Here is a 27475-nt window from a genome sequence, read left to right as displayed (position 1 = left end):
TGTTCCTAATCTAGTTTACCATTCTCATGTTGCTTCCTGTATTGCATTTCCTAATGTCATCTTTCGAACTACTGATCAAGACTAATCACATGACTTCATGCAGATGATCAATTCATAGTTCTTATCTACACTGACTCCAACATTACAGTGTCTCCCTTGTACAAGGTACCAAGTAAATTTATCGTCAAAGTACACATATATCACCATATACAACCCTGAGATTCATTTTCTTGCGGGCATACTCAGAAAATACAAGAAACACGATAGAATCGATGAACGACCAGACCTAACGGTCAGCAGCCAGTGTGCAAAGGACAACAAGTTGAGCAAAATATCGAGAACATAAAATGAAGAGCACTTGAAAGTGAGTTTATAGGAACAGTTCAGTGATGACGCATGTGAAATTGAGTTAACTCAGAGTTGAATCTTTCCTTTGGTTCAAGAGCCTGATGGTTAAGGGGTAATAGCTGTCGCTGAACCTGGTGGCGTGGGTCCTGATGTTCCTGTACCTCCTTCCTGATGGCAGCAGTGAGAATGACAGCATGACCTGGGTTGTGGAGGTCCCTGATGACAGTGCTACATGTAGATGTGCTCAATAACAGGGAGGGCTTTACCTGTGTTGGACCGGCCATATTCACTGCTTTTTGTAGGATTCCCATTCAAGGGCATTGGTGTTTCCATACGAAGCCGCGTAACCAGTCAATAGACTGTCCACCACACATCTATAGAAGTTTGTCAAATATCATGCTGAATCTTCGCAAACTTCTTAGTAGAGGCTCTGCTGTGCCTTTCTTTGTTCAGGCCCTTATGTGCTGGGCCCAGGACAGATGCTCTGAAATGATAACAATGAAGAATTTAAAGTTGCTAACCCTCTACACTTCTGAACCCTCAGTGAGGTCTAACTCATGGACCTCTGATTTCCTCTTCTTGAAGCCAATAATCAGCTCCATGGTTTTGATGACATTGAGAAAGAAGTTGTTGTTGTGGCACCACTCAGCCAGATTTTCAATCTCCCTCCTATACACTGATTCATCACCATCTTTGATTTGGCTGACAGCAGTGGTGTCATCAGCAAACTTAAGTATGGCAGTGTAGCTGTGCTTAACCTCACGGTCACAAGGGGGCTAAGCACATGGCACTGTGGTGTACCTGTACTGATGTCATTGTGAAGGAGATGATTTTGCCAATCTGAGCTGACTGGCATTTGCAAGTGAGGAAATCAAGAATCCAATTGCACATCTTCATGAATAGAACTAGCCATAGTATTCGAGCCGTAGCATATCCAAAGCTCTTTTTATTAAACCTTCTCCATCTTGGGGTTGTATATTGCAGTCTTCAGTTACAGAGTTTATAATTTCACAATGCTACATTGATGAAGTATGGATCAACTGAGGTTTCTAAAGTCTTTACTGCAATTTTCTTGCATGTTCAGTGTTGTTCATAGGCTATTTATAATGTTTGTTTTCTATTTTGCATATTCCATTTGATATGATTGTCATTGAATTTCATTTGATTCCAATTTGTAATTGATCAGTTTTCTCCAATTCGTTGACACCACACCCAGTATCAAATGTACATTTAAAGTTATCTATTTCCAAGTGATGGCTGTAAAATAAAACAGTGGAGATCTACAATCCTGTGCAAAAGCCTTAGGCACCTTGATTCTTTTATATGGTTTCAAATGGTGTGGCCTTCACAGAGCCCTGATCATCAAGTCTATCTGGGCTTACCTAGAGAACAGAAGTGAGCAACATATCCAAAGACTGTAGAAGAATGGTGACAAATTCTCCAAGATGTGTGGAGCAACCTTGCAGCTAATTTTCATATAAAACTGGACATCAGTATACCTAAGAGAACTGGTGCAGTTTTAAAGGTAAAGAGTGGTCACACCAAATATTGATTGATTTATTTTTTATTTTATTGCTCTTTATAGTTTTTTTTTATATTTAGAAACTTTTCATTCCTTATTTTTGAAAGTATCTTCACTTTACAGAATTTTTTTTACATGTGCCTCAGACTTTTGCACAATATTGTAAGCCAGTGCACGGAGTTGACTGGAATCTAATAAGCATAATGTACTTCCTCATCTTTAGCCCATTTGCTCTTCACTCCAAGGAATTTGGCTGGACCTCTGAATTTGTGTGAAATTTTGTCAGATGTCTTTTTGAAGACGTACCCTGTTTGCAGAGAGAGAGAGCAAATATAAATATCAGCATTAAACCTGTGCAGAACTATCCTACGATACTGCACAGAGCTGTCTTTCTGTACATTTGTACAGTACATTTTCTTGGGTACTTGCAGGAGTCTCCCCTGCTTCAGATCATATTTTAGATTTACAGTATTTCTGATTTCTGATTTACAGTATTTCTGATTTTTTTGGAGGCTGAGGTCAGTCCATAAGAGTCACCGAATTTCTGAGTAATGGAGAGATGTTACATGTTCCGCAGTTTCAACACCTACACACAGTGGCCACGTTATTAGGTACACCTGTGCACCTGCTTGTTAATGCAAATATCTAATCAGCCAATCACGTGGCAGCAACTCAGTGCATAGAAGCATGCAGACATGGTCAAGAGGTTCAGATGTTGCTCAGACCAGACACCAGAATGGGGGAGAAAATGTGAACCAAGTGACTTTGACCGTGGATTAATTGTTGGTGTCAAATGGGATGGTTTGAACATCTCAAACACTGCTGAACTCCTGGGATTTTCATACAGAATGGTGTGAAAAACAAGAAACGTCCAGTGAGCGGCAGTTCTGTGGGTGAAAATACCTCGTTAATGAGAGAGCTCTGAGGAGAACGGCCAGACTGGGTCAAGCGGACAGGAAGGTGACAGTAACTCAAATAGCCATCTGTTACAACAGTGGTTTGCAGAAGAACGTCTCTGAATGCCCAACACACCGAACCTTGAAGTGGATGGGACCGCTGCGTTCCATTGCTGTGCCCAATAAAGTGACCACTGAGTGTAGTTTGTTGTAATCATATTTCAGTTTGTAGAATCTTGATGTGACAGGTTGCTGTATCTCTCCGTAATCTCTTTTTGAAGTATGTGAATTTATGTCTAAAACTAGAGTTTGTACATTTAGGGTGAGAGGGCAGAAGTTTGGAGGGAATGTGCTGGGGGAGGCAAATATGATAAAAGTGTTTAAAAGGCTTGGTGGTAGAACGTGAATGTGCAGAGAACGGAAGATTATGGACATAAGGTAGGCAGAAGGGATTAGTTTAGTTAGGCATTTAACTACTAGTTGAAATGAATTAATTTCATCGTGGGCTGAAGGGCCTGTCCTGTGTATGATGCAGCACCCTGATAGGGTACTTTACTCAGTGGGCTCTGTTTGAACTTTGCAGTTGCAGAAGGACCGTACAAAGATGTTGTGAAACTTCAAACCATGCGCTGCTTGTTCGAGGCCTATGAGCATGTCATGAACCTGTTGGAAACGGTGTTTACGCCGATGTTTTGCCATAGTGATGAGGTATGGAAACCTTTGAGTTTGAGCAGTGTTGCTGTCTTGTTGAGCGTTTTTTGGTTACTCAGGGCTGACCTGGCAGTTTGTTCATCTGCCTGCTGTGCACTGTGTTTCACTGGCAGCTCTGTGCATGTGTGGAGCAGATGAGCAATGTGCCAGAATTACACAGTATGGAAAAGGGCCCTTTGGCTCACCAAATTCACAAGTCCATCAAGCACCCATGTGCACTTTGTGTCTTCTGATGCTAGCTTAGTCTCCCCGCATTTCCCTCACTATCCTCCTCCCCATGCCTGGATTCTACCACTCACCTATAACTGGGGGCAATTTACAATCGCCAATTAACTTGCCACCCAGCACATCTTTGGGATATGGGGGAAAACCAGAATACCCAGAGGAAACTCAAATGGTCACAGGGAGAGCATGCAAACTTCTCGCAGACAGCACCCGAGTTCAGGATTGAACCTGTGTCTCTGGGGCTGTGAGGAAGCAGATCCACTTGCTGAGCTATTGTGTGCGAAAATTTATAGCCTATTTCTAATCAAGTCTGGCACTACTGACGAGCTGGCAAAGTGGGAAGTGGAGTCTGTCGGAGGAACTAGTGGTTAGCCATTGGTAGAGATGGGAGCAGACTTCCTAGCCAATGTTTTGGACGGATCAGAGGAAGGAGGGTGTTAAATGTTTAAAAACGAGGTTGTGGTAGCTCCCATGATGTTTGCTATGAAATCAGTGTTTGGAAAAGTGTTTAAAATGTGTGTGTGTGAACACAACTTCTCATTCATTTTGGATTATTTACTTGTGTACTGTCTGCATATTATACTGCAGTTTCAGTAATTCTCCCCCACAGCTCTTCCCCCATAGTTATAAATCTGCACACCAGGCTGAATTTGGAGAGACTGAGTATATACTAGAAGCTATAATTCTATTATCTTATAGCAGAAGAAGGTTGTTCAGCCCATCATGCCAGGGCATCCACATGAGCCCAGGTTTCAGGAGCTCTTGAGTTGTGGTGTGGTTGCATACAACTTGATCTGCACTGCATTTGACATTTACACTGTTTCCTTCCCCCACAGTACTTCAGATATCTGTTGACAGGAGCAGAATCCCCCACACGCAACTCCAAGTCTAATAGGTGAGTCTCACTGGTCGAATGGGTAAGCACAGCTCGTGCTGACATCCTACTACTTTAAAACTGAAGGAACACATGATTTTGATTTCCCTCTGCAGTTACTGACTGGCTTTCTGTTGTGTTTGAGCTTCTTTGCTGAAGACTATTTCTGCTCATAATGAATGTAACTGAGATTTAAATTTATGAGTCTTCACCCAACTCTTCTAAAAATTGAACTTTCACTGCATTTCTCCAAAGCAAATAGAATTTGACACTCTGGTGTATATTAAGAGACCCCGATCAATTAAATAGAACTGGTTTGCTCTCATCTTACTTAGTTCTGTAAACGATTCAAGATTCACTCAGTGCACTCCATGCCACAGTAGATGGTTTGGGAGCAGCTTCATAAGTAACTGCAATGTCTTCTTCCTCTTGGGCCCTTAGTTCCCAATGGAGCACAGATCATTGATCACCTCCTGTTTCCATCACCTCATCCAAAGTTGATGGTATGGTTGGAGTTCATCAATATTTCTGTAATCCATTGTACAGGGGATTGGCCTATACAGCTTCACCAGAGCCCTGTTGGTCAGCCTTGCCTGTCACCACCTCTCACGACATGGATGCAGGCTTGGACTTAGAGGCAACACCTGAATGTTCAGGGACCAGGTTAGGGAATTGGAGATGTGTTCCAATGAGACAGGGAAAGGATGGTAGGGTACAGGAACCGCGGTGTACAAAGGCTGTTGAAAGTCTAGTCGAGAAGAAAAGCTTACGAAAGGTTCAAAAAACCAGGGAATGATAGAGATCTAGAAGATTATAAGGCTAGCAGGAAGGAGCTTAAGAATGAAATTAGTAGAGCCAGAAGGGGCCATGAGAACGCCTTGGTGATCAGCATTAAGGAAAACTACAAGGCATTCTACAAGTCTGTGAAGGGCAAGAGGATAAGATGTGAGAGAATAGGACTAATCAAGTGTGACAGTGGAAAACTCTGTCTGGAACCGGAGGAAATAGCTGAAGTACTTAATGAATACATTGCTTCAGTATTCACTACGGAAAAGGATCTTGGAGATTTCAGGGATGACTTACAGTGGATTGAAAAGCTTGAGCATATAGACATTAAGAAAGAGGATGTGCTGGAGCTTTTAGAAAGCATCAAGTTGGATAAGTCTCCATGACTGGATGAGATATACCTCAGGCTACTGTGGGAGGCGAGGGAAGAGATTGCTGAGCCTCTGGCGATGATCTTTGCATCATCAATGGGGATGGAGAGGTTTTGGAGGATTGCAGATGTTGTTCCCTTATTCAAGTAGGGATAGCCCAGGAAATTATAGACCAGTGAGTCTTACTTCAGTGGTTGGTAAGTTAATGGAAAATATCCTGAGAGGCAGGATTTATGAACATTTGGAGAGGGATACTATTTGGAGAGGAATAGACAGCAGGTTTTGTCAAAGGTGCCTTATGAGGCTGATTGAATTTTTTGAGGACGTGACTAAACACATTGATGAAGGTAGAGCAGTAGATGAAGTGTATACGGATTTCAGCAAGGCATGTGATAAGGTACCCCATGCAAGGCTTATTGAGATAGTAAGGAGGAATGGGATCCAAGGGGAAATTGCTTTGTGAATTCAGAATTGGTTTGCCCACAGAAGGCAAAGAGTGGTTGTGAACAGGTCATATTCTGCATGGAGGTCGGTCTCCAGTGGAGTACCTCAGAGATCTGTTCTGTGACCCCTACTCTTTGTGATTTTTATAAATGACCTGGATGAGGAAGTGGAGGATTGGTTAGTAAATTTGCTGATGACACAACGGTTGAGGGTGTTGTGGATAGTGTGGAGGGCTGTCAAAGGTTACAGCAGGACATTGATAGGATACAAAACTGGGCTGAGAAGTGGCAGATGGAGTTCAACCCAGATAAGTGTGAGGTGGCTCATTTGGTAGGTCGAATATGATGGCAGAATATAGTATTAATGGTAAGTCTCTTGGCAGTGTGGAGGATCAGAGGGATCTCGGGGTCCGAGTCCAGAGAGCGCTCAAAGCTGCTGTGCAGGTTGACTGTATGGTTAAGAAGGCATACAGTGCATTGGCCTTCATCAACCATGGGATTGGGTTTAAGAGCCGAGAGGTAATGTTGCAGCTATATAGGACCTTGAATGGACCCCACTTGGAGTACTGTGTTCAGTTCTGGTCAACTCACTACAGGAAGGATGTGGAAACTATAGAAAGGGTGCAGAAGAGATTTACAAGGATGTTGCCTGGATTGGGGAGCATGCCTTATGAGAATAGATTGAGTGAACTCGGCCTTTTCTCCTTGGAGCGACGGAGGATGAGAGGTCACTTGATAGAGGTGTGCAAGATGATGAGAGGCATTGATTGTGTGGATAGTCAGAGACTTTTTCCCAGGGCTGAAATGGCCAGCACAGAGGGCACAGTTTTAAGGTGCTTGGAAGAGGGTACAGAGGAAATGTCAGGGGTAAGTTTTTTACGCAGAGAGTGGTGAGTGCGTGGAATGGGCTGCCGGTGGCGGTGGTGGAGGCGGATACGATAGGGTCTTTTAAGAGACTCCTGGACAGGTACGTGGAGCTTAGAAAAATAGAGGGCTGTGGATAACCGTAGGTAATTTCTAAGGTAAGGACATGTTCGGCACAGCTTTGTGGGCTGAAGGGCCCGTATTGTTCTGTAGGTTTTCTATGTTCAGGATGGTAATGAGGTGCCACTCAAGCCAGGTGCTTTGTCTTGGATAGTGCTGAGCTTCTTGAGTGTTTCTGGAACTGCTTGTATCTAATCAGAGTATTAAAACCCAAGCCTGACCTGTGCATTGTACTAAGAGTGAGACAGATTGGCTGCAGATTACTGCTTATTGATAGATGTCTGTGCAGAGAGAGAAACAAATTGATTTCAGTTATTCTTAATCGTCACAATGAGGTTCTATTGTTGGGGAAGTTAAATACAATAGTGACTGTGCTGGAATACATTGAATAAGCCTCAATTGTTCCTAATGTTGTGCTACTTCCATTGATGCACATTAACCCCAGTAGCTGCAGACTACTATTGTGGCCATGGTGACCCCCAGAACGTGTGATTTTCCTCCCCGGAGCTGTTTTGGTGGTGGCATTGGAGCCATTTTGACCATTTTTGTAGCAGTTTCAGTGGTCCTTCTCCATTGTTTGATGCCTGAATATTTTAGGAGATTACCAAGCTTTTGGAGATGCTTTCCTTTTCTAGTTAAAACATGGAATACCAAAGCATGGTGGTTATTTGAAATGTACACAACATGAGATTAAGTATTGCATATGTTCTGGTCACATTACAGGAAAATGGGATTACTCTGGAGGTATTGCAGAGATTTACAAGAAGTTTACAATGACTGGAATTCAGCTGTGAGAATACATTGCATAAGTTAGAGTGATTTTCAGAGGCTGTTATTTGAGATGCATCAAGTTATGAGAGGCCTGGAAAAACTAAACAGGAGGATTCTATTTCCCTTAAAGGGGTCAAGAAACAGGGGCATAGATTTAAAATGATTGGTGGGATTAGAGAAGAGTTGAGGAAACCCTTGTTCACACAAAAAGAGTGACGGACTCTAAAAATCACTAACTGGAAGGACAGTGAACAAGGAGCCCTCCTGTTTCGTTTGTCCAGACCTCACGTAACTTGATGCATCTCAATTAACAGCCTCTGAAAATCACTCTAATTTATGCAATCTATTCTCACAGCCGAATTCCAGTCATTGTAATCTTCTTGTAAATCTCCTCTGCAACTTCTCCAGAGTAATCCTGTCTTTCCTGTAATGCGGGGGGTACCCAACCTTTTTTATGCCAGGCACCCCTACCCTTAACCGAAGGGTCTGTGGACCGCAGGTTGGGAACCCTATTCAACATGTGCAGTGTTGAATCTCATGTTGTGTACATTTCAAACATAACCTCCATGTTTTTGTATTCTGTGTCTCAGCTAAAGAAGGAAAGCATCTCATGTAATCTCCTATTTTACTTGTTCTGACTTTAGGCATCACTGGACATGTACTGCAAGAACTTTTTGTTCTACCATAACATTCAATGTTCTGGCATACGTTGTATCCTTTTCTGCCTCATTACACCATTCCAACACGTCCCTGGATTAAACTCCATTCGCTAGTTTACTGGCCAGCTGATCAGACCACTTCTGTCCCTCTGGTCTGCAGTTTCTCTCTTACCTTTCAACCACATGACCAAAGTTTGCATTATCCTGCAGACTTCTGCATCATGCCCTTATGTTTAGGTCTAAATCATGCGCATAACACAAGGGACTGGGCACTGGGCCCTGTGCCACCTCACTGGTAATGGCTTCAGATCGTAAAAACATCTCTCAAACATTTGCTTTCTGCCACTGAGCTCATTTTGAGTCCATTTGTCATTTGCCTTTGGCCTTGATCTTTTTTTGACCAGACTGCCATGTAGGATCTTGTCAAAAGTCTGACAGGAATCCATCAAGTGGTTGTCCTCAACAGCCTTGGGAAATCCTTGCTGAGCCTGATTGATCTGCACTTTTGCTAATGTTGCCCCAGAATGCATTCTTAATAATTCATAGATGACCAAAGTTAGAATAATCAATCTTTATTTATCCCTTGCTCTTTTTTGAAAATGGTATCGTGTCACCAGTCCTCCAACTCTCTGGCACCACTCGAGTAAGGTTAAAAATTTCTAGTTAGAGCCTGTGCAGTTTTAACAGCCTGAAATACACTTCGTCTGGATCTAGCAATTTATTCAGTTTCAATGACACCAATGACCTCTTTTGCTACGTTTATCCCATTCAGTCATTCACATTTGTTCACCAATGCTACAAGATTATCATCATCCCCTTTCTTCCCTGAATACACTGCAGCATTCAGAACCAGGTCCACGTCCCCCATGCACAGATTATAGTTTCGGTCCCTAATAGGCTCAACTCTATCCTCTTTGTGTACAAAAAAAATTTTAGATTTTTATTGAATTTATTGCCAGTACTCTTTCATGGCCTCTATTTGTTTCTCTAAGTTCCCTTTTAATTTCACTCCCAAACTTCCAGAGACTCGGCTCTGTAAAACTAGACTTTATGTCTACCACAAGCTTCCCTTTCTTTTGCCCAGTGTACCTTGTCTGGAGTACTTCAGCCCAAAGCATTGAAATATCAGAGTGTACAGAAAGCCAAAGTATTTCCCTATTTATTAAGTACTGCTCTGACTAAAAGTACGACGAATAGTGTAAACTTAGACCGCCCATTAGTTTTGCTCATTAATTGTGTATTTTTCCATTTTGTATGTGTTATGTGCTTGTTATCTCTGTATGTGTTTTGTGCTGCGTGATGTGTAACTCCCTGTGCCTGTATTGCAGAAGTAGCCTCAATTTGGATGATTTCCGGTAAGTATACTTGCAGCATGTTGAGAACCCCCTCTTGCTCGTGAATGTCACTTTATCATGACATCCTCACACTCCAGATTACATTGCATTTTCGCTGAGCATCCTCAATGCTTACGGAAGCTTCTGCCTTTATAACAAGCTGAATGTTTAAACATTGGTATTGTGAGCTTTAATATGTATGAAGGAGGTTTTTCAGCAAAGGTTATCAAGTTATTTTTTTTGTTTTTGTTCTCCTTAGTGTATTGAAATGTTGAAGTTGTGTGTAGTTGTGTAATATAAAGATCCTATATTGTAATCATAGTAATGTGACTTATCCTGCTGTTGGAAAAGTCAATAGGCAATTAACTTCAGTTTGCTTTTCAGTAAGTAATACTGTTAGAAAAACTGGAGATGTAAATCACTGTGTATTCCCGGCATGGAACGTGGGACAGTGCCCTTCACCATAGATCAGGCCCTTTAGCTCACAATGTCCGTACTGAAAACATTAATGTAAATTATTCTTATTTCACCGCTCCTTGCATATTCATGTACTTACAAGACCATAAGACATAGGAGCAGAATTAGGCCATTCAGACTATCACTCCTACTCTGTCATTCCATCATGGCTGATCCCAGAAAACCTCTCAACCCCATACATTTGCCTTCTCGCCATGTCCTTTGATGCCCTGACCGATCAGGAAATGATCAACTTCCACCTTAAATATACCCACGAACTTGGTCTCCACTGCAGTCTGTGGCAGAGCATTCCACAGATTTACTACTCTCTAGCTAAAGAAATCTGCCACATTTTTGCCCATTCTTCCAATTTTATTTTTCAACCTCTTAAACACCACTATCATATCTGCTTCCAGCACTACCCTTGATATCTGTGTAAAAAAATACTTGTCCTGATCATCTGCTTACCTGCAACTCACTCAGTAACAATGTCACTTTATCAGTGTATTAGCAGCCAGAACTGGGGGTGGGGCATGGTGAATCCGATGTTTTGTTGAATAGTACAGCTCTTCCACACTTAAAAACATTAAAGCAGAGAAGAGCAAACAGCATTACGGAAATCTGGATCTATATCAGCTCAGCCCAACTGAAATGGACTACTTTAGATACCCGTGGGGCCAGTTCTTATAGGACTACAGTACTTGAGAATTTTAATCTATAATTTGGCATCTGTCATGCTGTAAATGACACTGCTAGCAGAAAGCTTCACAACAGGAGTCATCGAGACCTGGAAGGACTCACTAGGCTGGGTTATTGGATCTCATTCATTACACAAAAAATGCTGCGTGAACTCAGCAGGTCATTCAGCATCTATGGAGGGGAATAACCAGTTGACGTTTTGGGCCAAGATCCTTGAGAGGACTGGAAAGGAAAGGGACAGAAGATAGAATAAGAAGTAAGGGGAGGGAGAAGAGTACAGTATTGCAAGGAGTGGGAGAGGGATGATGAAAGAAGATGGAAGAGAAGAAGGAATCTAATAGGAGAGCAGAGTGGACCATGGGGGAAAGGGAAGGAGAGAACCCCATTTGGTGTATCCTCTCACCACTTCTCCTCACCCACTTGCCACCTCCATCAGGTTCCTCTTCCTCCTTTGTCCCAGTGTGCCTGCCCTTATCTGAGCTGGATATTGCTGTCTCTGTCCCTTTGTCCTCCTCTCTGGGACCTCAGAACTGGGGAGAGTTCTCAGTATGCTTGGAGTTTTGTGAGTGTGTGCCAGAACACCCTGACTGACAGAAACCAACGCTGCTCATAGTTCACCTCTTGTCAAAACTGAAATTGATATCCAAAGCTATTCAACAGCTTTAATAATTGATGACAATAATTTTTGAGCTTCTTAAAAATAGTAAATTAGATAATAAAAGAATAATTTTTAAAGATCCTAATCAGTACATCAAGCATCCCTGTTACTATAGTTGTCTGTGTATGATCTTACCTGGAGTGGGTTGGAATGGCAGGTTTTTTCCCAACAAGACTGACTCCATCACTACCCTGGTGTAGAGACTGGAGACTGGCATCATAGGTGTATTTAAATGGAGGAAGTGATGTATGTTCATGGTGAGTGCATTGGCACCCCAGTATCAGAAAAAGGTTACCAAGTTTTAAACTTTCTTTGCATCATATTTCACAGTTGGTTAAATTAAATGTTAATTTCTGAGACTGTAGATTCGCAAAGCGATGGTTAAAAGAAGAAAACATAATGTATTGATTATCTTGTGAGAAAAATGAGTAGTTATTGTCTGTTATAAAGGCAGAAAGCATTGTGGCCTGAATGTCTGTCTCCAGTATGTATGTGAATGTGGAAGCAAGTAACTGGCCATAGACAATCCTCGTTGAAATGAAAGTGCTGAAGCTAACCTTTATCTGTTTCTTTCCTACTGATTAACGCTGCCTAATGGATTATGTTTAAAAATATTGTGGGTTAGCCCCGAACAGGAATTTAAACGTTACCCTGAGTCTGCATCTCTAGGGCAAGCTGCCTCCATGAATCAAGGGTCTTCATCTGCATCTGTTTTTCCTCATGTCCAGTCAATTCTAACACTTCCATCTGGCATTTTACCTTCTCTCCCTGCTGCTATAATGTAAGTCAGGGTCCATTCATCCCACATGCATAGATGTTTGTGTCAAGAATGCGTCACACCAACCATTACAATGTACATTTTAATGTTGATTTGTAGTGAGTTCATTGGCAGCTTATTTGTTTGGTATATGGTTTGGTTAAAGCTGAAGGGATGGTTTCTTTCATGTACCCTTCTGCTGTTTGTATATTTGTAGAAACTAATTAACTGAAAGATAAACTATGTTTTGGAATGAGGTTGTTGCCTGTAAGCACTAGAAAATCTGCAGATGCTGTAAATCCAAAGCAACACCCACAAAATTAGAGGAACTCAGCAGGTCAGGCAGCATCTAAGGAAAAGAGTAAATAGTCGATGTTTTGGGGTGAGACTTTTCTTTAGGACTGGAAGGGAAAGGCACAAGTCAGAGTAAGAAGGTGGGGAAGGGGAGGGGAGGAAGAAGTACAAAGTGCCAGGTGATAGGTAAAACTGGGAGAGGGGGAGGGAATGAAGTAAAGAACTGGGAAGTTGATTGGTGAGAGAGATAAAGGGCTGGAGAAGGAGGAATCAAATAGGAGAAGATGGAAGACCGCAGAAGAAAATGGGATGGTAGGTGAGGACAAGGAATGGCTTCCTGCACCAATGCTAAGCTCATTGATTTCATCAACTTTGCCTCCGACTTCCACCCTGTCCTCAGATTTACTTGGCCCATTTCAGACACCTCTCTCCCCTTTCTTGACATCTCTATGTCTATCCCAAAGTATAGTCTATCTACTAATAGCTTTGAGAACCCACTTACTTTCATAGCTATTTGGACTATGCTTCTTCCCCGTCCCCCCAGTCGCTTGTAAAGATGCCCCTTCTCTCAGTTCCTGTCTCCTCAGCATCTGCTCTCATGATGAGGCTTTTCATTCCAGAACTAAGGTGTCCTCCTTCAAAGAAAGGGGCTTCCCTTCCTCCACCATCAATGCTGCCCTCAACTGCATCTCCTCCATTTCACGAACATTTGTCCTCACCCTATCCTCCCAGCACCCCACCAAGAACAGGGTTCCACTTGTCTTCATCTACCATCCCACTAGCCTCCCCGTCCAGCACATAATTCTCTATTTGCAATGGGGTTCTACCACCGAGCACATCTTTCCCTACCCCACCCCCCCCCCAACTTTCTGCTTTCCATAGGGATCGTTCCCTATGCGACTCCGTTGTCCATTTGTCTCTCCCCGCTGATCTCCCTCCTGGCACTTATCCTTGCAAGCAGAACAAGTACCACACCTACCCCTACACCACCTCCCTCACTACCATTCAGGGCCCCAAATAGTCCTTCCAGATGAGGCGACACTTTACTGATGAGCCTGTTGGGGTCATTTACTGTATCCTGTGCTCCCAGTGTGGCCTCCTGTATATCAGTGAGACCCAACATAGATTGGGAGACCGCTTCGCCAAGTACCTACACTCAGTCTGACACAAAAAGTGGGTTTTCCTGGTAGACTGGTGTATCTGACATACATCTTGTTCTGACATGTCATCTTAGACTGGTGTATCTGACATACATCTTGTTCTGACATGTCATCTTAGACTGGTGTATCTGACATACATCTTGTTCTGACATATCATCTTAGACCGGTGTATCTGACATACATCTTGTTCTGACATGCCAGTCCATGGCCGCCTCCACTGTTGCGATGAGGCCACACTCAGGTTGGAGGAACTCCACCTTATATTCTGTCTGGGTAGCTTCCAACCGGTTGGCATGAAAATTAATTTTGTAAACTCACGGTAATTGCCCACCACCCCTCTCCTTCATCATTTCCCATTCCTGTTTCTCTCTGTCACCTTATCTCCTTACCTACCCATCACCTCCCTCTGGTGTCCTTCCCCCTTCCCTTTCTTCCATGGTCTTCTGTCCTCTCCTGTCAGATCCCCCCTTCTCAAGCCCCTTATTTCTTTCACCAATCGATATCCCAGCTCTACTTCACCCCCTCCCCTCTCCAGATTTCACCTATCACCTGCCACCTTGTACTACTTCCTCCTCTCCTCCCATCTTCTCTCTCTGACTTCTCCCCTTCCTTTCCAGTCCTGATGAAGGGTCTCGGTTGGAAACGTCGACTGTTTGCTCATTTCCATTGATGCTGCCTGACCTGCTGAGTTCCTCCTGCATTTTGTGTTGCAGTTGTTGCTTGCACTGGGTTATTGTGCAGAATAAGCATTGACACCCAGTGCTGCTTTCTCATGTGGGAGATACTCCTGAGATCCAAGGTCTAATTTAGGCCCAGGCAGCAGAAACAATTCCTCTGCTGCTCTCATCGCAAACAAGAATTCCTCAAATCCTAAAGCACACAAAGAGACTATTTGACTTGCTGTGCCTGCGCTGTACCTGTTGGGAATTTCACAATTTGCATCTTAGCCTTTTTTTCCATTGGCATGGAATTTGTTTTTCATATTAATTAGATATCCAATTTCCTTTTTAAGCTATTATTGAATCTGACTACACCCTCTTGCTCAGTGGATTCCAGATCTTAACTGCATGCTGCTCCCTTTGGAGGGAGAGAAACAACTCATACCTTCTTGACAATCAAGAGAAAATCTGCAGATGTTGGAAATCTGAGCAACACACACAAAATGCTGGAGAAACAATCTGTACTTTTTCCCATAGATGCTGCCCGGCTGGCTGAGTTCCTCCAGCATTTTGTGTGTGTTGCTCAGATCCTCATGAGTTCCTTGTCTTCCAGCTTTGGCTTCCAGTTCGCAATTCTCCCAGTGATGTTCTGCATATTTGTTGACATTGTTTGGAATGGATTCCAACCTGCAGATTGCAAATCTGTGTGATGAAAAATGGAAAAAACCTCTCAGTACTTCTAATTCACCTCTAAAGTGTGAAAGTTCTCTGACATCAGTTTGATGTTCTGAAGTCTGATATAAGGTCCAAGGATTAGAGAAACACCTGACTGTGAGCTCAAGATGTGGGAATGCCCATTACTTGGTAATACCCAATGGCAGGCTGCCCTTTTTGGGAAATTTTAAATGTTTGTGCAGCCAAGTAAATAGATTAACACACCATTGCGAGAATGAATGTTAGTGCTTGACTTGCACTTGAGGAGCTGCCAATTTGAAACCTGTTTCCAACAGAGGTATTTTGACAAAATGCCAAAAAGGAAGTAATAAAGATGTGAGGTAAATTGAAACATGGAATTTAATTTCAAATCTCATTTGAGAAAAAACATATTGAAAAATGTTCTGTATATGAATGCAATCTGATACTTATTTTAAAATAAATATTCAGCAGCATACTGGTTCAGAAAATGTTCCAGTCTATTTAATAAGTACAAACTGTGTTATTTGTGATTTGGTTAAAGAAAATGATTCTGTTATTGCTGAACTGAAGTTTATTTAGACGTTTTTTTCTGGAAGGATGTAATAGACATGTTATTTGGTCATGTGGATTTATCATCCAAAGTATATAAAATTAACTTGCTTGAAGAGTTGATCTTCTCTGGGAATCATAGTAAATCAATTGGTCTACCAAATTATTTAATTTTCTCACTTTCTGGAACCTTATTTAACAGTATATCCAGCCATTGTACTTAAAATAGAATGTTACGCTATTTGCTGAGGTATATAACCTATTAATATATTCCAATTTCTCTCCATGTGTTGAGTAAGCAGCCTTGATATAAATCTGATTTTTGAATGCAAATGATCAATTATAAATGTACAGTTATCCCAGAGCATACAGCTCAAGCAATAATGGAGTATGATATTTTATTTACATTCATAATAAAAACTTAATTAGGTCTAATCTTCATGCAGTACCATTAATCTTTATCAAATTGGCCTGCTTGATGGGCTGTATTAATTTTATAGCATAATTAGCATATTAATCCTAAAACTATATACCAGATTAATTATATTGATTTGGTGAAATATTTATCAGTGCTTATAGGCTACTGCGTTTATCCTTTGAGATTATTCATCTATATAGCAGCATAGCCTTGGCTGGCTTAGTGGTACAGCAAGTGGAGCTGCTACCTCATCTCCAGTGATCCAGGTTCAATCCTGGCCTCGGGTGCTCTATGCCTGTGGTTTACTCTTTCTCCCTGTGACAATGCGGGCTTCCCCCCCAGATGCTCCAGCTTCCTTCCATTTCCCAAAGGATCTGCGACTCGACTGGTGTAAATAATCCTTGTGTCGGTGAGCTGTAGAATCTGGGTGGGGAGAGGAATGGAGAAGTTGATCGTGTGAATCAGTAGTCTGAAGAACCATTGTCTGTGCTGTGAGTCTATTGTTAAATCAGGTAGACTGTCTTTAGACTAAGAGAAAGAGCGAATGCTTTTAAGTTTTAGATTAATTTTTCTGTTTGTGTTGATCTGAAGGAGCTGCATGTATAGTGGCAGCTATTCAGGACCATTCCTTGGTTTCTAACTAGGATGCTGGAAGTGGAGAGGGCATAAGGCTGCCTTTGTTTTGAAGTGAATCTGGGAGAAAATTAACTTGACTTTCTGTCAAGACTTTCTCCAACTGTGGTGGATCTATTTTCTGTGACCTTGGGGAGCATTTTGTCCAGTTTTTTATTCAGAGAACCTCCACTTTCCTCTGTTCTACTGTCAATGGCTGCTCCTTCAGATGCCTAGTTGTTACAGTCTGAAGGTCTCCTTTAAGAACGTTGTCTTGCTGCAAAAGCTAGCCTGTCTGCTGGCTAATACTTAGCCTCAATTTGCATCGCTAAAACAAATGAACTTATCAATGTCACAGTGCTGCTTCTGGGAGCTTGTTTGTATATAAATTAATGGCTATGATTGACTCCCTGAAAGAGGCATGCAATGTGGAATGTAAATGCAAGTGTTTTTGTTTAAAAGTTGGCTTCATCCGGCTTCCTTCAGTAAAATCACTAAGCATAATCAAAACTCAGAATTGCCATGCTTAATTCTGAAGTGAGTATTGGCATGCGAATGTCAGAGCTGTATCAGCACACTCAGCTTTCCAATATAGGCAATTTCTATTTGCTTTATAGGAACCTTCAGCACCTGTGACAATTCACTTTATGGTTTCTTGGTGTGTAAGACTGATAATTCAGTACGACCTACTTTCTGTCTTTGGTTTTACTTGGTTATTTGATATTACTTGATAATGCCACTGGTAAATTGTGCATTTAAGATGACCTGGCTGCTGAATTCTTGAAATAGCTGTCGATACGGGGTGCGAGCAGATGGATGGAAGGCTGTTCATACACCTGCATGAGCTAAAGTTCATTGGATTGCATGTTCCATAGTTACCCAATCAATAATTGAAATACTTTGAGTTATTGGATTTTCTGATCAATTTGTCTGCTATCATTCAGGGGCACCAATAAACGTGGAGAAACTTTCGGAATAAGTCGAATAGGTAGCAAGATAAAGGGAGTTTTTAAAAGCACGACGATGGAAGGGGCCATGTTGCCGAATTATGGATTGCGAGAAGGAGATGATGATTCTGTGAGTAACACTGTTATTAGCACCTGATGTTGAAACTGTTATTAACCATCAGTCTGGCGTAGGAAGATGGGAGCTTTTAGTGAGCCTGTGTGGAAATGGTGGCTTCTGAATGCAGCATTGTGTTAATTTCAGATTTAGGTCCAGAATGAAATCTGGGCCCCATATGTACTTAGATTTTAGATAACTGTTAAGGTTATTGTTGGATGTTAAGATGTGTTACCACCCAATAAACCACTGGCATTTAGGGTAACAATGAAGGTCCTCCATCTCTGGTGGTGTTCAGAGCAGTCTTCATTGTGTCAGCAGCTTCCTCTGGTTTTTCTCTACTGTCAGTCATGCAAGTCCAGGGTGGAGATGCAGGAATACCATTGCACTCAAGGTTTCTCCACTGAGTTTCCATAACAATTTTGTTTTACCAGTAAGGGTTGTTAGCCCTGAGCTGACAGAGGTAGACCACTCCTAGTCTGGCTCTACACTTTGACCTATTTGGTATGGATGACCCTACCAAGACCCAAAACATCATGCCTTGATTCCAGCCGACAGAGCTCTCTGGATCATTGAGGCACACAAGCCTTCAAATTCACAACAAGGTTGTGGTCCTCTTGGAGGGGATGTTAAGAGGCAGAGGTGGAAATGTATCCCTTGCAGCCAAATGACAATGCCCTCTTAAACAGAAAATTTTTCTCAAGCAGTTATGTTTTTATCATTTTTCTATATTTTGCACAGCTGCACGGTTGATCATAGCATCCATCTCCATTACCCTGTGGGTAGTTTCATTCTATGGCCCGTGGCTGGTTTCGTTCCATGATATCCAGTTGCAGTGCTTTATCCCTGACAGCCAGGGGTGTCCCACCCGCTCAATAGCTCCTGCAGATGGAGGTGCATCAGATCTCCCGCTGCTGCGTCATATCCCTCTGCCTTGACCCTCTGCCCCTGACTTGCCAAGCTGCTTGTCTGCCATCCAGTTCTGGAAGAGTTACAAGTTCTATCTGTTGTATTTGCTCTGTGGTGCAGCACTGTTCCCTAACCACCAACTTGTGCCTCTCCCTACAGCAAGCTGTGGCTGAACTCTTCACAGCTAGTTGTCCTGCTAGATGCCTCCTCCTCGCCACCTCTTGCAACATTGCCAGTCTTCGTCTTGCTTTGAGTCTTCCGCGAATGGCATCATTCATTGACCTTGTTGCTTCCAGACCTAACTTTTCCAATGGGTTTCCAGACCTTCCACTCTGCAGCCTTATTAAGTCTGTACCTGTCTGTATCCTAGCTCACATCAGGTCCTATTCGGCCATGTCTCCATTGAGTTAAAATGCCAGTGCATCATCCACTTCAGATTGCTCCCAATTTCTCTCATCTCCTTTGGCTCCATTATCCTTCATCCTTCCTCCAGTGCTGCCCTGAACCAAATCATCAGTTTTCACTTCATCAATGGAATTGCCTTAGTCATAAGCCTTGCAGTTCCTTCCTGAAACTTCCCCATCTTGACTCTTCAGCTTCTTCTGAATCTACTCTGGGATCAAGACTTTGGTCACTGTGCGTAGCTGCGCAGGTTTCATGTGGTGCGCCACCCGTGAGCCTTCTGGAGTTGTTTTGTGGACGTTAGAAGTGTACGAGTGGATCTGCTCTGGACTGAGTTGCGGTGTGTGTGCATAGCTGGGAAGGTGCAACACTCCTCTCCAGCTAATGCAGCCCACTTTTAAACCATAGCCCAAAAAGAGCTTTTGTATGGGGAATGCAATGCTGTCCAACGAATATGGAATCAGGTATCAAGTTAAAATGCAGCTGTTGCTGCAAAATAATTGAAGTATATTTAGTTTTTTTACTGCTGAAAAATCTGCGTAGAGAATTGTGACCCAAGGGTGAATCCGTCCATTCCCACCCCAAACCCAATCTGTCTGATTCATTTCCCATCCTCCCCTAGTCCATCCCATCTCAGTCAGTAGTTCTTTTTCTCATTCAGGCTCAGTCACTGCCGTCTGCTGCATTTGTAGAGTGGGTGCCTGCCACACATAGACCAGCCTGTTATTCCTGTCCCATTGTAATATCCCACCCTAAATTAAACTGCTTGTTGTGTTTAATCCAAAACAATACTGCAAATGCTGGACGTGTGAAATTAAAAGGGAGAATGCTGACCATTTCAAGCAGCATCGGTTCTAACGAAGGATCTTTGACCTGAAATGTACAGTCTGTTCACTCACCACATTAGCAGCCCGGCCTGCTGAGTATTTCCAGGATTCTTTGCCTTGCAGTGAATACAATCAAGCCCTTCAGTGAGTCACGTAACAATCAGAGGGCAGTGGAAAGTGTCAGACTTGGTAGAATGTGCAGATATGAGAAAGAACTGTAAGGGCTAGTTCATAAGGAAAAGTGGTAAAATGAGGGCACAGTTTTAGGCAGGGACTAGAGAAGGTCTTTTGGGAGCAGCTGGTATATGACAATCTTTGAAAGTCCAGTTGATTAGAGTTTAGGGTCAGCATGTTCCTTTCAGGATGTAAGGTAAGGATTGGCAAGGTTTCAGAATCAAGAGGTATTGTAAGTTTATACAAAAAAAAGGAAGCTGAAGTCATCAAAGATCCTTGAGGATTATAAAGGAAAATATTTAAACAAGAAATTAGGGTTAAAAGAGGCCATGAGAAGTTCTTGGTAAGTAAGATTAAGCAGAATCTCAAGACAAGGGTACCAGGGAAGAGGCAGGTCCATTCTAAGACAAAGGAAGAAATTTATGCATTGAGCCAGAAGATGTGAATGGGGTTCTCAATGCATCACTGTTCACCAAGGAGAAGGAGATGGATGATGGTGAGATTAGATTTGTGGATATTCCAGGACACATCAACATTGAGGAGTGTTCAGTGTTTTAAGAAACATTAAGGTGGATAAGCCCCAGGACCTGATAGGATCTACCCCAGAATGCTTAGGGAAACAAAGAAAGAGATTGCAAGAGCTGTGACAGAGATATTTTGCTGTAGGTGAGATGTCAGAGCACTGTAGAATAGGCAGTATTACTATTTTGTTTAAGAAAGGCAACAGGGACAAACCAGGAAATAAAAGGACAATGAGTGATGCATCAGAGAAAGGGAAGTTATTGGAGAAGATTCTTAGGGACAGGGTTTTTTTTAATTTAGAAAAGCATAAACTTATTATGGGGAGTTTGTTTCTCCCAAACTTGATTGAGTTTTTTGAGGAAATGATAAAAGATGAAGGGCAGGGAGCCATCTCATGGTCTTCAGTAAAGTATTTGACAGGGTCCCTTGTGGTAGGCTGGTCCATGCCATCCATATCAAGTTGGTAAATGGAATCCAAAATTGGCTATGTCACAGATTGAGGGTAGTAGTGGAGAGGTTTTCTGACTGAAGGTTTATGATAGTGCTGTTTTGCCAGGATCATTGCTGGGGCTTCTGTTGTTTGTAATGTACCTTCATTGTTTGATAGAAATGTAAGTAGTCTGCTGAGTAAGTTATGAACATGAATTGCAAGGAAAGTTCGTCAAAGGATGCAGTAGGGTAGAAGTAAGATGGAACTTAGGTGGAGATTCAAGGTTGTTTAATGTAATTTCCAATACACAAGTGTAAATGAGAATGAAATAATTGTCACTCCAGGTTCAATGCAGCACAAAAGACACAATAAGATAAAGGACACAATAATAAAAAACACAATAAATATAAATACATAAGATAACTTGGATACACTGATTGTACATCCATGAAGTGACGCTAGGCACAGGAGTGACCCTGACAGGACATGATGTAGTAGTGGTGCTGGGGGGTATGGAACGGTGGTTTGCAGATGAATTTTAATCCGGGCAAGTGAACGGCCTTGTATTTTGGGACGAAGATGAAATGCAAAAGGGAAGTATGCAGTAAATTGAAGGACCCTTGGGAGCTTAAGTTCAAAGCTCTTTGAAAGGGCCATACAGTTGGATCAGGTGATAAAGAAAGCATTCCACATGCTTGACTTCATCAGTTAGAACACTGAGTGTAAAAATTGGCAAGTCAGATTGCAGGTGTATAAAGTAGACAGTAGACAATAGGTGCAGGAGTAGGCCATTCGGCCCTTCTAGCCAGCACCGCCATTCACTGTGATCATGGCTGATCATACACAATCAGTACCCCGTCCCTGCCCTCTCCCCATATCCCTTGACCCCGCTATCTATAAGAGCTCTATCTAACTCTCTCTTGAATGCATCCAGAGACTTGGCCTCCACTGCCTTCTGGGGCAGAGCATTCCACATATCCACCACTCTCTGGGTGAAAAAGTTTTTCCGCATCTCTGTTCTAAATGGCCTACCCCTTATTCTTAAACTGTGGCCTCTAGTTCTGACTCACCCATCAACGGGAACATGCTTCCTGCCTCCAGTGTGTCCAATCCCTTAATAACGTTATATGTTTCAATCAGATCCCCTCTCATCCTTCTAAATTCCAGTGTATACAAGCCCAGTTGCTCCATTCTTTCAACATATGACAGTCCCGCCATTCCGGGAATTAACCTTGTGAACCTACGCTGCACTCCCTCAATAGCAAGAATGTTCTTCCTCAAATTTGGAGACCAAAACTGCATACAGTCCTCCAGGTGTGGTCTCACCAGGACCCTGTACAGCTGCAGAAGGACCTCTTTACTCCTATACTCAATTCCTCTTGTTATAAAAGCCAGCATGCCATTAGCTTTCTTCACTGCCTGCTGTACCTGCATGCTTGCTTTCGTTGACTGACGTACAGGAACACCTAGATCTTGTTGTACTTCCCCTTTTCCTAACTTGACTCCATTTAGATAGTAATCTGCCTTCCTGTTCTTGCCACCAAAGTGGATAACCTCACATTTATCCACATTAAACTGCATCTGCCATACATTTGCCCACTCACCCAACCTGTCCAAGTGTCCCTGCATTCTCATAACATCCTCCTGACATTTTACACTGCCACCCAGCTTTGTGTCATCAGCAAATTTGCTAATGTTACTTTTAATCCCTTCATCTAAATCATTAATGTATATTGTAAACAGCTGTGGTCCCAGCACCGAACCTTGCGGTACCCCACTGGTCACAGCCTGCCATTCCGAAAGGGACCCGTTAATCACTACTCTTTGTTTCCTGTCAGCCAGCCAATTTTCAATCCATGTCAGTACTCTGCCCCCAATACCATGTGCCCTAATTTTGCCCACTAATCTCCTATGTGGGACTTTATCAAAAGCTTTCTGTAAGTCCAGGTACACTACATCCACTGGCTCTCCCTTGTCCATTTTCATAGTTACATCCTCAAAAAACTCCAGAAGATTAGTCAAGCATGATTTTCCCTTCATAAATCCATGCTGACTCAGACTGATCCTTCTACTGCTATCCAAATGTGTCATAATTTCCTCTTTTATAATTGACTCCAGCATCTTTCCCACCACTGACGTCAGGCTAACCGGTCTATAATTCCCTGTTTTCTCTCTCCCTCCTTTCTTGAAAAGTGGGACAACATTAGCCACCCTCCAATCAGCAGGAACTGTTCCTGAATCTATAGAACATTGGAAATAAAGCTTTGGTTAGGTCATGTTTGGAGAGTTGGGTGCGGTTTTGGCCACCACACTGTAAGAAGGATGTGGAAGGCTTTGGAGAGACTGCAGGAGACATTCACAAAGACGTTGTCTGCAATGGAATGTATCAGCTATAAGGAGAGGTTGAACAAACCAGGATTGTTTTCTCTGAAGTGTTGGAAGCAGAGAAGCGACCTAACAGAAATATATAAAATTATGTGAGATATAGATAGTCTTTCTCTTAGGTGAAAATGTCAAACAATGGAGGGCAAAGATTTAGAGTGAGAAGGAGAATGTTTAAAGGAGATGTGTGAGGCAAACTTTCTTTACACAGGGAGTAGTGGATACCTAAAACATACTGCCAGAGGACATGGTAGAAGAGACATATAGGAACAATATTTAAGAGACATTTAGACAGACACATGAACAGAAAGAGAATAGAGGAACACAGACCATGTGCAGACAGATTACTGGCATCACGGTTGGTATAGACATGATGGGCCTAAGGGCCTTTTTCTGTGTTGTGACTGGAGGCAGTTGGAGTTGTTACAAAATAGATTTGAGTCCCAAGTGGATTTAACACCATGTGCAGATTTGTAGCCACTGATGTGTAATTTGTTTTCAAGTTGTGATTTTAGTATTAATGCAAGTATTTGCAGTCCAGCTTGTAAAGTAGAAGTTGTCGAACTTCTCTCCTCTAGAGGGCTCTCCAGCACAACCGTTCTTCCTTAGCATTCCTTTAGCATGCTTTGTTTAAAATTGCTTGAGTGATAAGATTTATTTCCTTATCACAGGGGATTTAAGAAGTGTGAAGTCTTCTATTTCATTTGCTTCCTTAATTTGTTTCTGAAGGCCCAGACTGGGATAAGATTACAATTGCATTCGCAGATCTCTGAACCCTCTACGGATGTGCAAAGCCAGAGGTCGATGGCTGTAAATTCTACATTAGGGAGTTCTAACAATGAAGACTGTCCATTGATCTAGCAATCTTGAGAAATAGCAGTGTTAAGCAGGAACTGTCCATTTGTCCCAGGTTCAAGTTCAATGCCAGCTGCAGTTTTTAAATCCTTGTGGTAGGATTAAGCACATGCTCCTGGATAAATCCAGGATAAATAAGCCGCAATAAAATTCTACTGGATGATAACATGAGACTGTAAGACATAAGAGCAGAATTAGGCCAATCAGTCTGTCAAGTCTCTTCCACCATTCCATCAAGGCTGTTTTATTATCCTCCTCAACCCCATTCTCCTGCCTTCTCCTCAAAACCTTTGACACCCTTGCAAACCAAGAACCTATCAACCTCTGCTTTAAATATACCCAATGACTTCACCTCCACAGCCGCCTGTGGCAACGAATTCCACAGATTCACCACCCTCTGGCTAAAGAAATTCCTCCTCATCTCTGTTATGAATTCTAAGGCTGTGCCTTCGGATCCCAGACTCTAGGAAACCTCCGCACCAAGTCCATTCTAACAGGCCTTTCAGTACTCGATATGTTTCAATGAGCTCCAATGAACGCAGACCCAAAGCCATCAATGTATAGATGAACGCATTATTTACTAAAACTATTTTCTTTTATTTTTGGTTTCCCCAACTTTTTAATGAATATTTTGGATGTGATGGAAATTGACGTTTGGTTAAACTTCCTTAATCCTTCGCTGCTGCAGGTAGAAGAGGCAACGGTGGTGTCCGAGGATGATTTACTTGAAGAGCTGGCAATAACTCCCAATGCTCAACGTAACCTCTCTGCATGGAAAATAACCATTCCATATGTAGATTTCTTTTTTGACAACAAAAAGGAGAAGATTCCAGTCTTCTGTATTGATGTGGAAAGGAATGATGAAGGATCGGGTAAGATGGCTGCATTGGTTTTCATCTTCCTCTCGCTCCATCACCTCCCAGTTTCACACGAGAAGCATTCATGCACTCAGTGGCCTAATGCACCACTTATTTAACTTAATTAATTTATATATAGACATATTTACTGTAATTCACTATTCTTTTCTGTTACTATGTAGTGCATTGTACTGCTGCCACAAAGACAACAAATTTCACAACGTATGTCAGTGATACTAAACCTGATTGTAATTCTTTTTAATAAAGGCAAATTCAATATAATCATTAGAACAGCTTCACTACCTTATAATGTGAAGCTTGTGAGAACAACTTTTCTGGTTGGCTCACAGTAACAGGCTTTTAACTGTAAATAATAAAACATTTTACACAAATAGGAATTCACTAAAATATTTACCGTTCTGGTCAAGATGGCGCTAAGCAGTGATATCTGTTGATGTCATGGCTCAGACTCTGTAGGGATGGTTTTGGGGACAGAGAGAGAAGCTAAGGGTCAGGGATGAGGAGGGATAGAGCCCGGGTGGTTAATGAAGAGTCAGTGCAGGAGCTCGAGTCCAGGTCGATGTGCTCCACTTGAAGGTCAGCGATCCTGCAAATTATTACAGTCACAGAGGGGACCAGTGATTCCCAGATCAGAGACCAGTCCCAGGTTGGAAGTACAGGTGGCGTGTTCCAGCTACGGAGGAAGTCACAAGATTGGTGCCACTTCCCCCCAGGATCAGAGGTCTGTGCAAGTGCAAAAGTGGTAGTTTGAAGTTCAAACCCGGTGAATTCCAGACAGCAAAGCCAAAGGCGGAACCTTGAGTTAAGTGCCCAAAGAACAAGGGCCCGGTTCGCCACATAGTCAGTGTTCCGTGCAAGTTTGGACGTCAAGGCCCGAAGGTCAACCCCTGTTCGGTGTGCTGGGGTGGTGTCCGAAGTTGGAGGCCAGATGTCCTAGAGTCTAAGAATCCAGGTACAGTACTAGGACTGGAAGCCCAGAGGCCACCTGTCTGTGCAGGCGGGAGTAACAATGCCTTGTAAAAGTATTGAGCCCCCAGTCTTTTGTTCACATAAATGAGTATAACAACCAGGAATTTTGATCAATTTGACTGAGGATTTTTATTTGTGAATCACATGCTCCTTTTTTCCCCCACAGTAGAGCCCAAAAAAACAGGGAAAATTGTAAAGCATAAAAAACTAAAATTTCAAAAACTGAAATGTCAGCAGTTCAAAAGCATTCATCCCCTTTGCTCAGTACTTTGTTGAATCGCTTCTTGCAGCTCTTACAGTCTCTTTGGATAAGTGTCTATGTGATGGAGCATTCCTCTTTGCAGAATTGCTTAAGCATTGCCATGTTAGTTGGGGATTGGCAGTGGACTTCCATCTTGAGGTCTTGCCAGAGATGTGTAATTGGGTGAAGTTCAGGATGCTGAGTCACTCAATTTTCTTCATTTGAAGTCACTCTGTGGTTGCTCTGGCGGTGTGCTTTGGGTCGTTGTCCTGCTGAAAGATGAACATCCTTCCCAGATTAAGCTTTCTGGCAGAGGCTAGCAGGATCTCTCTGTATTTAGCAGCAGTCATCTTCCCATCCATCCTGACCAGATTTCCAGGCCCTACTGCTGAAAAGCATCCCAGAGCACGATGCTGCCTCCACTATACTTTACAGTAGGGATGTTGTTACCTGGCTCATGCACAGTATTAGATTTATGCCACATGTGTTCAGGCCAAAAAGTTCCACTTTAGTCTCAGCTGATCACAAGACCTTCTTCCACATCTTTACAGTATCTTCTAAGTGATGCTTTGCAAAGTCTTGATGGGCAAGGATATGCCCATTTTATTTTTACCCATGGTTTCTTCCTGCCTGTCTTCCATAACTACTTATTTTGTGTAAGGCCTTAGAGATTGTAGAGCCATGAACTTCATCTCCAGTTACAGCCACTGACTTTTGCAGCTCCCCCAGAGTAGCCTGTCTAACAAGTGCCATTCTTCTCGGGTGACTGAATTCAGAGGGATAGCCCGACCTAAGCAGTGTGGCCACGGTTTCATATTTTTCAAATTTTTCATGATGGGCTCCACTGAGCGCTGAGATATGTTCAGTTCCTTTGAGATGGTCTCATACCCTTCCCCAGATCTGTGCATCTTATTATCATTTCCCTGACTTGCCTTGAATGCT

At 42.5% G+C, this 27475-nt stretch overlaps 1 protein-coding gene across 9 annotated transcripts in view; it reads left to right on the top strand.

Annotated features, from left to right (window-relative positions):
- The window catches only part of snx14 (sorting nexin 14), a 143110-nt gene that overhangs the window by 62967 nt on the left and 52668 nt on the right, over nucleotides 1–27475 (top strand). For 5 of the 9 annotated variants that reach the window (XR_012099682.1, XM_073051693.1, XM_073051692.1 and 2 more), the window contains 6 exons: nucleotides 3350–3474; nucleotides 4539–4597; nucleotides 9919–9945; nucleotides 12363–12518; nucleotides 17827–17959; nucleotides 25134–25317. Coding sequence is in view for 8 of the 9 variants with exons in the window: in XM_073051693.1 (XP_072907794.1) it covers nucleotides 3350–3474; nucleotides 4539–4597; nucleotides 9919–9945; nucleotides 12363–12518; nucleotides 17827–17959; nucleotides 25134–25317 (684 nt within the window). In the remaining variant the exon portion in view is untranslated. The remainder of the gene's footprint in view (nucleotides 1–3349; nucleotides 3475–4538; nucleotides 4598–9918; nucleotides 9946–12362; nucleotides 12519–17826; nucleotides 17960–25133; nucleotides 25318–27475) is intronic. The other 4 variants (XM_073051697.1, XM_073051694.1, XM_073051698.1 and 1 more) reach the window with 2 other exon arrangements.

Source organism: Hemitrygon akajei, chromosome 7 (assembly GCF_048418815.1).
Source record: "Hemitrygon akajei chromosome 7, sHemAka1.3, whole genome shotgun sequence".
NCBI lineage: Eukaryota > Metazoa > Chordata > Chondrichthyes > Myliobatiformes > Dasyatidae > Hemitrygon > Hemitrygon akajei.
Note: the sequence above shows the minus strand (reverse complement) of the source record. Positions and strands in the feature narration are given on the sequence as shown.